This window comes from Rattus norvegicus, chromosome 1 (assembly GCF_036323735.1).
Source record: "Rattus norvegicus strain BN/NHsdMcwi chromosome 1, GRCr8, whole genome shotgun sequence".
NCBI lineage: Eukaryota > Metazoa > Chordata > Mammalia > Rodentia > Muridae > Rattus > Rattus norvegicus.
Window position 1 is genome coordinate 77939370 of NC_086019.1, and position 10644 is coordinate 77950013.

Genomic DNA, 10644 nt, shown 5'->3' on the forward strand with positions numbered 1-10644 from the left:
AGAAGGAGGGAGTCTGGAGAGAGCAGCTGGAAAATGCATCAGAGAGGAGACAGGCACACAGAAGTTTCAGGATTTATTAACAAACAGTGTAAAAAACCAGATGGTCTTGGAGACACTATGCTCCCAGTCCCACCCACTCCCAGAAGATCTGTCCCCTTTGGGAGTTCCCTGTCAGACTCTAACTCTGAGAGTCTCAGTCTCTCTCTCTCTCTCTCTCTCTCTCTCTCTCTCCCCCCCCCCCAGATATCCCTTCCAGACCTCAAATACACGCAACAGGGGCTTTGTAGACCCAGAACCACAAGTTTTTTCAGTGCATACAGACTGGGGCTGGGGGTTGGGGGGGGGGAGAAGTGAACAGGGCGACTTCTAGTGGTCCCAGAAGACCAAGAAGGAATTTGTTCTATTTGAGTTTAGAGTCCCCATTGCATCTGGCAGGTCCACTGTGAGCATGTAAGTCCATCAACCTTGGTGCCTCACTATCAGCCCAGCAGACTAGGTGGACACTGCGGGAGGGGATGTAAAGTGCACGGCACACAGTAGGTGTTCTTTAGGTGCTGGTTCTCTGCCCATCTACCCAATGGGCATAGTCTCCAATCACAGGTCTTTGCTGAATTCCCTAACCAGCATATAGCCCATGCAGCCCCAGCCTCCCTCTGCCTGGTAGCCACAGGCCTCCAATAACCCTGACACACCCCAAGCGGCCACAGCCACTGGGACCACGAGCCGGGCCCGAGGCTCCCCCACACTCCCAGACCATGCTCGGGCTCGGGCCTCAGCAAAGGCCAGCAGCCTCCTGCCCACGCCCCTGCGACGGTGCCATCGAGAGACAGAGAGGCGGGTAACTCGGGCTCCGTCCCCCAAGTTGGCACCAGGGGCCAGAGCCAGGACTCCACACACATCGCCGGATCCCCGGACAGCCACCCAGGGACCCCCCAGCCCGCCTGGTGGAGGCAGAGAGCCCCATCGAACTCGCAGACCCAGCTTCACAGCCGCTACAGCCAGAAACACGGGCAGCAGGAGGGCCAGGGCGAAGGAGGCCAGGATGAAGCGCAGTCCACTGCTGGCTGCAGCCAGGAGGAGAAGGGCTGGAGGACGTGTCAGAGCGTGAAGGGCCACACGGTTTTCCGTGTCTTTTACACCAGCCTGTGGGTGGGGGTAAGGGCTCAGTCATTGGAACTCCTGAGGAAGGATTCCCGAGTGAGTAGAGAAGCCTGCTGATAGGGTAGTAGTCTGGCCCATTGGGTGTGAAGGACTGAGTGAATGCAGTCTGCCTGAACGAAAAGAATGAATAGGGCCTGGGGCCAATGAGTCCGGATGGCATTCTAGGGTAAAGCACCAAAGAAGACTGAACAAGATAGGCAAAGCGAAGACATGGGCTCTTCGCTGGAGGGTCTGGGGTGAGTGTGTGAGAGAGAGAGAGATCACCCCTCATTTTGGGGCTGGTAAGTGGAACTGAATGAAGATCAGGAGACCAGAATATTCAGCCTCTACACCCTTACAACTAACTGCTTTTTAAAAAATGGCAGCTGAGATGTAAGTAGGATGAAAGCACTAGAGAAAAGAGACCAATTAAAACTGCTGAGGCTGGTACGGCCCCCTCCCCCTTTTGTAGGTTCCCGGGAGGTCAGGCAGGTGGGCGGGGCTAGTGGAACCCACTTTGAGCGTCCCTAAGTAGCTGCGCATGCTCACTGGTGCCCCTGCCGGCCTCTCACCTTCAGCATCTCCAGCACCAGGGGCTTCTCATCTTCCCTCATTTCCCGCACTGACAGGTGGTTGGGGGCCATGGTAGCCCCCAGGCCGCCCCCCAAGGAGGGAGCTGGCGTTGTACACCTGCTGAAAACAAGTAGGTTGGTGTTAGGTGGGCACCTGAGTCCTAAAAGCCCTGGGAGGAACGGGCTGCAGCATTTCCCAGATCACCAAGGATGCTGGCGCATCGTCAAAGAGGACAGTCATAGTCGCAGGCCAGGTGCCTCCATACCTAATGGGGCTCCTTAAAAATCTTCCCAAATCGTCCCCCACTCCAGGGAAGGCATTCAGCGATCTGTCTTAAACTCAACCTCTCCCCATACTCTAGCAGCCAGTCTCCTGAAGTGGTCCCACCCCGCATGGCAGGAATAGGGCCCAGCAGGCACCTCCACGGGGCTGCTCGAATCCCTTGACAGTAACGGGGGGAACGGAGTCGGGGGCGCCGGGGGGGGGTGGTCATCGCCGGACGTGACGTCTACGCTCCCGACTGGAGGCGGGACCAGCGCCTTAGCAACTGTTGCCAAGCTTTCCCCACTATGGGGCAGGGGTTGGGAGTAATGGAACTGCGAGGACGAGGGAAGAGCTGTGACCTGCTGGAGGCCAGTGGGAAAACCATGGAGAAAGGGGGATGGGAGCGTGGAACAGAGAGAGGGTTCCTTACCCGGCCTGCCTGGGAGGACTAGCACAGCTCCTTTCTTGCTGGTTCTTCGTTGCTAAGCGACCTGAGCATCAGGAAGAGGAGGCGTTGCTTGTGAACCTAATCTCATTGGCGCTTGGGTCTTTGCGGGAAGGGATGGGGGCAGCAATGAGCATCCCCATCCTCAGGGACCTTTTTCTCGACCCGTGTGGTACCTGGGGTATCGTTTGGATAAATAATATCCCTCTACCTACCTTTCAGGTGAGGTAAAGGTCAGGGTGGTTTATAGGAAAGAAGTGGAGAATCCAGAATTTGACCCCTGACCCACCTTACTATAGTAAGTGTAGTTGCACACGAACATATACAAAGGACAGGAAAGGACCAGAGAAATAGCTCAGGAAATAAGAGAGCTTGCCAAACAGAAACCCACACGGCTGACTCCCACTAAGTATTCTCTCTGACCTCCACAAGTGTACCCCACCACCACCACCACCACAGTAAAGTCTTAACAGTTTAAAGAATGGGGGTGTTGGGCCCCACCCCAGAGAAGCATTTTGCCTTCCAACTACAAAGCAAGTACTCTCAGAGCCAAGAAGCAAAAACGAACGAAGACTTTCAGGCCTGAGGCAGAAGCTATATTTATGACTATCCCCTTCCCCATGAAAACAAAACCAAGAGGAGATTCTGGGTCTTTATTAGCAAGTCCAGCCAGCAGCCCCCTTGACTCTGGGGCTGACCCCAGCCCAGCTGAGGAGAACAGTTAATTGCGGGGGAAGAGGGTTTGTGACAGAGCTGCTACTGGGTCTCTTCAAAACGTGTGTACCAACTGGACTGCAGGCAGAGTCTGCACTATCTGGATGGAGGGCAAGTTCTGGGGAGGCATGACCCCTGGTCCAGTCACTGCGGGGACCACTTGTACCATCTGGGATGGGGGAGCTACAGGCACCCCCACAGGGGCAGAGACCGGGCCAGGTGCTGGTGGGGCCAGGAGTTGCAGCGTTGTGGTACCTCCTGCAACGCTGCTACTTTCTAGAAGGTCAGCAGCTGGGGCGCTACGAAAAATAAGGAGTTTCTGTCCTGATGGGTCAGTGGCAGCTGGCTCGGTCAGTCCAGGCGAAAGCGTTTCCACCTCCTGCACACAGAGCCTAGTCTGTTCCCCATCCGCTCCACTCAGCACCAGCACACTCTGCAGCCCCTCATCTGTCTGCAATGTCTCAAACAGGACATCCTGAACCATACCAGCGCTGGCCTCACTGTCTCCCACTTCCCCAGGTCCAGAGCTGGTCAGCAACTCTTCAGCTGCCCCACTCTGAACCACCAGCAGGTTTGGAGCCTCGGTAGCCACAGCTCCTCCACTAGAATTGGAGACTTGTCCTGTCAGGGGCTGGAGCTGGACTGTAGTCACCTCCTGTGCTGGTTGTAGCTGGACTGTGGTCACTTCCTGTGCAGGCTGTAGTTGGACCGTGGCCACTTCCTGTGCTGGCTGAAGCTGAACCCCACTCACTTCCTGTGGTCCTGTCTCCCCACTCCCTACATTCTGTAGAACAATGAGGCTCTGCCCGCCCCCGCTAGTCCCAGCATTGCCTCCTCCTTGCACCCCTAGACCACCTGGGCCGGGAAACCACACTACCCCTGTCCCCTGTCCAGCTTTCCCAACAGCCCGAGGGCCTGGCCTTGCAGCACCATTGCCCATACCTCCAGCACTGGCAGGAGGCAGCAGAATGAGTTTAGGGGGTGGAGGCGGTGGTGGTGGGGTAGGGGGCTGGACACTGCTAGGAATCAGCTGGAGGCCCTGGGCAGTCTGTACCAGGAGAAATGTCTGTGAACTGGGGGCAACTGGGCCTGGGGGTGTAGCCTGAGCTGTGCCCCCAGCTACTTCGAGTGAAAGTATGGCCTGTAGGTTAGGGAGAACATGAACATCTTGAGCGGCCAGTGGAGTTGGAGCTGCAGCCAATGGGGTAGGGGGCTGCGATGCTACAGCAGGGCCAGTGGTCCCCGAAGTTGTAGTGGCTGGGGTGTGCGTCCTCAGATGCCGCTGCAGGTAGGCGGCCATGACAAAGCCTCGGCCACAAATGGGGCAGGCAAAAGGGCGCTCCGCAGAATGAGTTCGCTGGTGCAGCAGCAGGTTGGAGGAGTGTGTGAAGGTCTTGGGGCAGAGCGGGCAACGGAAGGGTCGCTCGCCCGTGTGCACACGTTGGTGCTGCCGCAAGTTGGAGGTCTGTGCGAAGCTCTTGCCACACACGCTACACGAGTGGGGCCGCTCGCCAGTGTGCACGTGCCGGTGGCGCCGCAGGCACGAAGTGTTACGGAAGGCTTTGCCACACTCAGTGCAGGCATAGGGCCGCTCACCAGAATGAAGTCGCAGATGGTACTGGTAGTGGGACGACCACTTGAAGGTGAGGCCACACTGGCCACAGGTGAAGGCTCGCAGGCCCGTGTGCACACGCTGGTGGATAGCCAGCAGGGAGGAGCGCTTGAAGGCTTTGCCGCACTCCCCGCATTGGTAGGGCCGCTCACCTGTGTGGTCCCGCAGGTGGTAGCGCAGCCCGGAAGAACCCTTGAAGGCCTTGCCACACTCTGCACATTTGTAGGGCCGCTCTGCAGAAACTGGGGCAGGTGGAGGAGGAGGTGGAGCAGGAGTGGCTGGGGCTACAGGTTCCTGGGGACAGGTGACTTCTGCAACTTCAGCCTGAGGTGGTGGGCGTCCAGCTGCCGCCTCCTCCACGTGGCACTGCTGGTGAGCCAACAGGCTGGCCAGTTGTGGGAAGGCACCATCACAGCTACCACAGCGAAAGGCCTGTCCACTGGCCGCACCATGGCTGTGCTGGTGACGGGACAGGCCTGCCACTGTCTGGAAGGATTTCCCGCAAGGAAGGCAAGCAAAATTAGAAGGGCCAGTAGTGGCAGGTGGGGGCTGCAGAGCAGAGTCAGCCTGGGGCAGCTCGGCAGGCACATCCTGGGGCTGGGTGGCCACAGTGGGACCTGGGCATGGTTGGTGCTCCAAGAGGAGCTCCTCGCTACTGAAGCCCTGCTCGCAACCATCGCAGCGGTATACCAGCTCCACTGTAGTCTCAGCAGCAGCCAAAAAGAATTCGGGCACCACAGGTGGGGGCTGGGGTGGTGGGGCTGGAGGCTCAGGTGGGCTGCGGGGCTGCAAGTAGGCATCAGAGACCAGAACCTTGGTGCCAGCTCTGCTGGTCTCCCCTGTGGGGGTGGGGTCTGGGGCAGGGGCGGGGGCGGGGCTGGGGGCAGGGCTGTGGGTGCGATGGTGTAGCAGCAGGTTGGAGGAGTGTGTGAAGGTCTTGGGACAAAGTGGACAACGAAAGGGGCGCTCGCCCGTGTGTACCCGCTGATGCTGGCGAAGGTTGGTACTCTGAGTAAAGCTCTTCCCACAAATGCTGCAGCTGTAAGGGCGTTCTCCCGTGTGCACATGCCGGTGGCGCCTTAAGCTGGATGAGTTCTTGAAGGCCTTGGGGCAGTCAGGACACGGGTAGGGCCGCTCACCAGTATGCTGTCTCAAGTGGTATTGGTAATGGGATGACCACTTGAAGGCCAGACCACAGAGGCCACAGGTGAAGGCCCGCAGGCCTGTGTGCACACTGCGGTGAATCTGCAGCAAGGAGGAGCGCTTGAAGGCTTTGGGGCAGTCAGGGCACTGATAGGGCCGCTCACCCGTATGGCCCCGCTGGTGGTAGAGAAGGGCTGAGGAACCCTTGAAGGCTTTGGGGCAGTCCGGACATTTATAGGGCCGTTCACCTGTGTGAGTGCGCTGATGATGCAGGAGCCGAGATGACCACCTGAAGGACTTGCCACATTCCCCGCACTCATACTGAGCAGCAGGGGTGGGTGCTGGGGTAGTGGAATCTGGCTTTTCCCCAGTTCCCTCCATGGTGGAAGCTGGCACCATGTCCATGTGGGAGCCGGCCATCACACCTGGTGGAAGGATTCTGATCAGAATAAGCAAGCACTGGGCCTCACCACCACCCACACTGGCTCTTCAAGGGACGGGATAGCCTCCCTATGTCGCCCACGCTGGAGGCACTCTTCTTTAAGGTTAGGATTTGCAACAGCCTAGGCTTAACACTATCATAGACTCGAGGGAAGAGTAATGGAGTACCTGGAGGGGAAACTTCTCAGCAAAGGAGCTCCTCTAGGAAGTAGGAAGCAAACACATCCAAGAAGGGGTGGTCTCTTGAGAGAGTCCTGCTTTTAGGAGGACAATGGCTCCCTCTGTCATCAGTCCCTTGGAAGAAGCCTCTGGCTTTGTTTCCTGCCTGTTTTGAAGAGTTACCTCCTACCTCTCCACCTCAACACTTGTCGTCCCCCCCCCCCCCACCTCACCCTAAACAATTTCACTCTAAGCAAAGCCACCGAGGAGTGATCAGAGCCTTAGGCATCCCATTCCACCATCCACTCTCAGGTCCCCCAAACCCCTAGTGATGATGATGTGGTTTGTCCTGGAGTTATCTGTATTTTGATGCTAATTCTACTGTCCCAAGGACAGCTGCCTAGTCCCGTACTCAGGAATCAGGTGACTTCACCAGAACCTTCTCCCCATTGAATTTGTAAAATACAGGTGAGGGGCAGGTACAGGATAGAAGGAGGCCTGTCATTGGAGGAGAAGGAAGGATGGGCGGGAGAGAAGTTTGAAAGAAGAGGAGGAGACTGGAACGGAAAGGAGGAGACAGGAGGAAAGGGAGAGAAAGCTGTAGCAGGAGAATATGGCGGGTGATGTTAAGATTCCATGCTGTACCTTTACAGGTTGTTACAAATGTTCTTAACAGATGGATGGTACTGGGCTTTGTATGTTTAGGTGGGCAATTATATCTTACCAATTGAATCTAAGGTTATTGTGTTGTGTGTTCTTTTGTGTGATGGTTTGAGTGTAGGAAAGTGTGCGGTGGCTGTTCTGGACCGCCGCTGAGTTGGGATGTGTTTCGGACACGATACCTAGCAGATATCTTGGGGCACTGCAGTGTGACCTAGCAGGATAAAAGACAACCCATACTTTTTTTATTTTTTATATTTTTACAACAACATGATGACATCCTGTTCCCAGAGGATCTGCAACCTCCTTCCATCATGCCATCGCTACCAGAGTTACCAGCCTTGTACACACTCTCCCTGGTACATCCTGCCCATGCATACATTCAGGCCTACAACTCAGAACACAGCCCATGCTTCTCACCTCACACAGCACTTTCTCTGAGCCCCATGCTCCCTCATATTTCTTCCCCAACTGAAATCCTCTTGTTCCCTGTTCCTACCCAGTGACCTTGTCACTGACCATGCCGATGACTGGAAAAAGAAAAGCGATCTGAACAATGTTTTCATGCTCCAATCCAGGCACCAATGGTTCCCAACTGAGCCAACTGTCTTCCCACTCAGGAGACCCCTTGTGATGTCTGGAGACACTGGCTGTTGCTTGTCAAGTGCAGGGACAGCGGTGCTTCTTAACACCCTACAGTGCATATAATGAATCCCTACAAAGATCCGGTCCAAAAGAGTAGCAGTTGAAAAACCACGAAGACCCGGCCCCAAGCTGCCTTCTGCTATGGCCTCTGACCTCCCATGGCCTCTGACCTCCCATGGCATCCTCTAGCAGTTTGCTTCTCTCCAGGCCCACTCCCAGCAGCAAACAAAGAAACAAGACCCCTTGTTTCACTTCTCTCCGGTCTTTTATAGGTCAGGAGGCTTAACCTGCCCTTCCCTCTGGAACCAGTGCAGGTACCTGTAGTCCCCACGTACCCCAGCTCCTTGCTGCTGAGTCTTTCCTTTAAGCATATCTCCTAGCTGCAGATGGCTGACACTCTTTTCTGTGACCACATTAGCCTTTGGGCTGGATCCTTCTAAACCTGGAGGTGGAGAATTAGAGCTCAGTCAAGAACTGCTGTCTTTCTATCTGCCCCCTCTCTGGAAGCCCTCGCTCTCTCCTAGGATTCCACAATCTATTAAAAACTCCACAAGTGTGGCTCTACCCAAGCCTCTCCTTTGCTCCACAGGCTTGGTAGACAAGATACCTCACACTTAACCACAATCTAACTCCATGTCTTTTTCCCCTCTACGGTCTCCTATTACAAAGGTTGGGCAAGACATGTAGCTCTGTTGGTGGAGTGCCTATCCAACACACAGAGCCCTGGGTTTGAACTACAGCACTGCATAAACCAGGTGTGGTGAGAGAAGAGGCTAAGAAAGGAGGAGGATGAGTTTGAGGCAAACCAGTATAACAGCCACACCTATGTGGGAACAGAAGACAAACTCTCTCTCAGGAGCCTACGGACTGTTCATAACTGGTAGTCTTCTCCCATCTTGCTGGCTTTCCGTGCCTCTGGCCTTTCAACTGGGCAGAGAAAGCTAACCCCACTTCAGAGCTTCTGCCTAGTGCCCCTTCCCTCTACCATCCACAATTCACTGTCACCTCCAAGTTAGCCACGAACTCACCCCAGAAATACTTCCTCAGACCAGCCTACTTAAATCCCTTCAGCACTCCCTGCTCTCTCCCCGTGCTTCGATTTGCTCCCTTCTCACTGGGGCTCCTCACCGAAGTACAAGGATTTCTTTCTCTTTGTCTTGAGGCCCAGTTTCTCTGCATAGCCCTGGCTGTCCCAGAACTCACTACAGAGACCAGGCTGGCCTCGAACTCAGCTATCTGCCTTTGCTTCCTGAGCGCCGGGCTCAAAGGCGTGCATCACCACCACCCTAGCCAGGATTTCTCAACCTCATCAGCACAGAGATTTGGAAATGGGTCATTCTTTGTCAGAGGGGCTGTCTAACACACTGCTGTATGTTTAGCAGGATTCCTGACCTCAACGGAATGGATGCCATTAGTAACCAAACTAGTGCCAGTTTGACCCTTCCCTAGTAAATCCGGTAAGTCAGTACTGCAGTGGCAGTACCAGAGATGGCCCCATCAGGACATATAGCTCTCTCACTGCTTGTTTTATTGTTAATGTTCACATCATCCGAACAGGGAACATCTGCCTCATTCACTGTTACATCCCTGCACCTACCAAAACATCAGCCGAGTGCATGCTCAGTAAATACAGCCTGAGAGAACATAGACTAGCCATCCCCTCTTGACAGGTTACAAAGGACTTCTGCTTTTAAAGCGCTAGTGTTCCTTTTGAAATGTGGATGACAAATGAGCTTCAGAAACTGCCTATGCTTCTGAGGCCACATCTTTTTTTTTTTTTTTTTTTTTTTTGGGTTCTTTTTTTTCGGAGCTGGGGACCGAACCCAGGGCCTTGCGCTTCCTAGGCAAGCGCTCTACCACTGAGCTAAATCCCCAACCCCGAGGCCACATCTTTTAACACAAGAGGCCCAAAGGAACAGGGACCCATCTTAGCAGTGAGAATCCCCTTTAAAAGGCTGGGTTTTGGGGCTGGGGATTTAGCTCAGTGGTAGAGCGCTTACCTAGGAAGCGCAAGGCCCTGGGTTCGGTCCCCAGCTCCGAAAAAAAGAACCAAAAAAAAAAAAAAGGCTGGGTTTTGAGAGGAAGCTGTTAGAGTTTGGGATATAGTCAGTTATTAAGAGTTAATGACTGGCATGCACGAAGCTCTGGGTTCTATTCACATGACACCATGAAACCTGCGTGGTGGCACAGGCAGGCCTGTAATCCCAGCATGTAGATGAAGGCAAGTGGATCATATACTCAAGGTCACTCTCAGCTATATAGTTGAGTCTGAGGGCATCCTGAGCTACATGAGATTATATCTGGGGGCCGGGGGGGGGGGGCTATCTTTGTTCAGATATTCTAGGGACCAGAAGAATTATGAAACTTTTCGTTCAATGTTTGGGAAGCTATCATCCGCTCTTAAGGAAATAATCCCCCTTTTAAGAGAAAGAGAAGGGAGAAAACGGCAAGGAAGCTTTGCAAAAATGCAGCTAAACACACTGCCCTTACCCTTTAAGAGGGCGGAGCCTACCTAACAGATAAATATCGGAGGCAAAATAGCGACCTTCCCTTTAAGGTACCCCTTCCGGTTTCCCGCTCGCCGTTTTCCAAACGACTCCGCCCTCCGGCCCTTCCCCCTCCGCGCCCTCCGGTCTCTCACCTGTGGCCCCGGTCGGGGAGGGGGGATCAAAGAGAACCCCAGGGCCTTCCCGCGGGGGCTGACGGGAAGCGGGGCCCGGCACTGCGCTGGGGGACCCGCGGCCCGGGAGGGGGCGGGGGCGCGCTCCCTCCCCACGGCCCCCGGCGCGAGGCACTCAACCTTTATCGGCGGCCTCTCGCGCACACAAACCCCGCCGCCACCGTCGTG

General features: G+C 55.2%; 2 protein-coding genes across 20 annotated transcripts; both read right to left on the reverse strand.

Moving 5' to 3' along the window:
• Positions 1 to 60: 60 nt before the first annotated feature.
• On the reverse strand, positions 61 to 2581 carry Nat14 (N-acetyltransferase 14). 7 transcript variants are annotated; one of them, XM_006228272.5, is made up of 3 exons: positions 2408 to 2581; positions 1713 to 1833; positions 61 to 1143 (listed from the first exon to the last, which is right to left on the reverse strand). In XM_006228272.5, the coding sequence occupies exons 2-3, from the start codon at positions 1782 to 1784 to the stop codon at positions 595 to 597; spliced, it is 621 nt and encodes a 206-aa protein (XP_006228334.1). In that variant the 5' UTR covers positions 1785 to 1833; positions 2408 to 2581; the 3' UTR covers positions 61 to 594. The 7 variants fall into 7 exon arrangements, with proteins under 7 accessions (XP_006228334.1, XP_006228335.1, XP_006228331.1 ...); XM_006228273.5 differs by having other exon boundaries at positions 1713 to 1830; positions 2408 to 2489; XM_006228269.5 differs by lacking the exon at positions 2408 to 2581 and adding an exon at positions 2133 to 2290 and having other exon boundaries at positions 1713 to 1830.
• Positions 2582 to 3061: 480 nt separating this feature from the next.
• On the reverse strand, positions 3062 to 10644 carry Zfp628 (zinc finger protein 628). 13 transcript variants are annotated; one of them, XM_063281063.1, is made up of 5 exons: positions 10438 to 10644; positions 8132 to 8238; positions 6501 to 7866; positions 6140 to 6316; positions 3062 to 5993 (listed from the first exon to the last, which is right to left on the reverse strand). In XM_063281063.1, the coding sequence occupies exons 4-5, from the start codon at positions 6209 to 6211 to the stop codon at positions 3192 to 3194; spliced, it is 2874 nt and encodes a 957-aa protein (XP_063137133.1). In that variant the 5' UTR covers positions 6212 to 6316; positions 6501 to 7866; positions 8132 to 8238; positions 10438 to 10644; the 3' UTR covers positions 3062 to 3191. The 13 variants fall into 13 exon arrangements, with proteins under 13 accessions (XP_063137133.1, XP_038956526.1, XP_038956521.1 ...); XM_039100598.2 differs by lacking the exon at positions 6501 to 7866; XM_039100593.2 differs by lacking the exon at positions 6501 to 7866 and having other exon boundaries at positions 3062 to 5534; positions 5730 to 6316.

Excerpts from the sequence above, each read along its gene's own strand:
- Nat14 (XM_006228268.5), bottom strand. The coding sequence starts at position 2,206 with ATGACCACCCCCCCCCGGCGCCCCCGACTCCGTTCCCCCCGTTACTGT. Across the intron at positions 1,834-2,132 it reads ATTCGAGCAGCCCCGTGGAG|CAGGTGTACAACGCCAGCTC; the intron begins GTGCCTGCTGGG and ends ACTTGTTTTCAG. Across the intron at positions 1,144-1,712 it reads TGGTGCTGGAGATGCTGAAG|GCTGGTGTAAAAGACACGGA; the intron begins GTGAGAGGCCGG and ends CCCCACCCACAG.
- Zfp628 (XM_006228303.5), bottom strand. The coding sequence starts at position 6,311 with ATGGCCGGCTCCCACATGGACATGGTGCCAGCTTCCACCATGGAGGGA.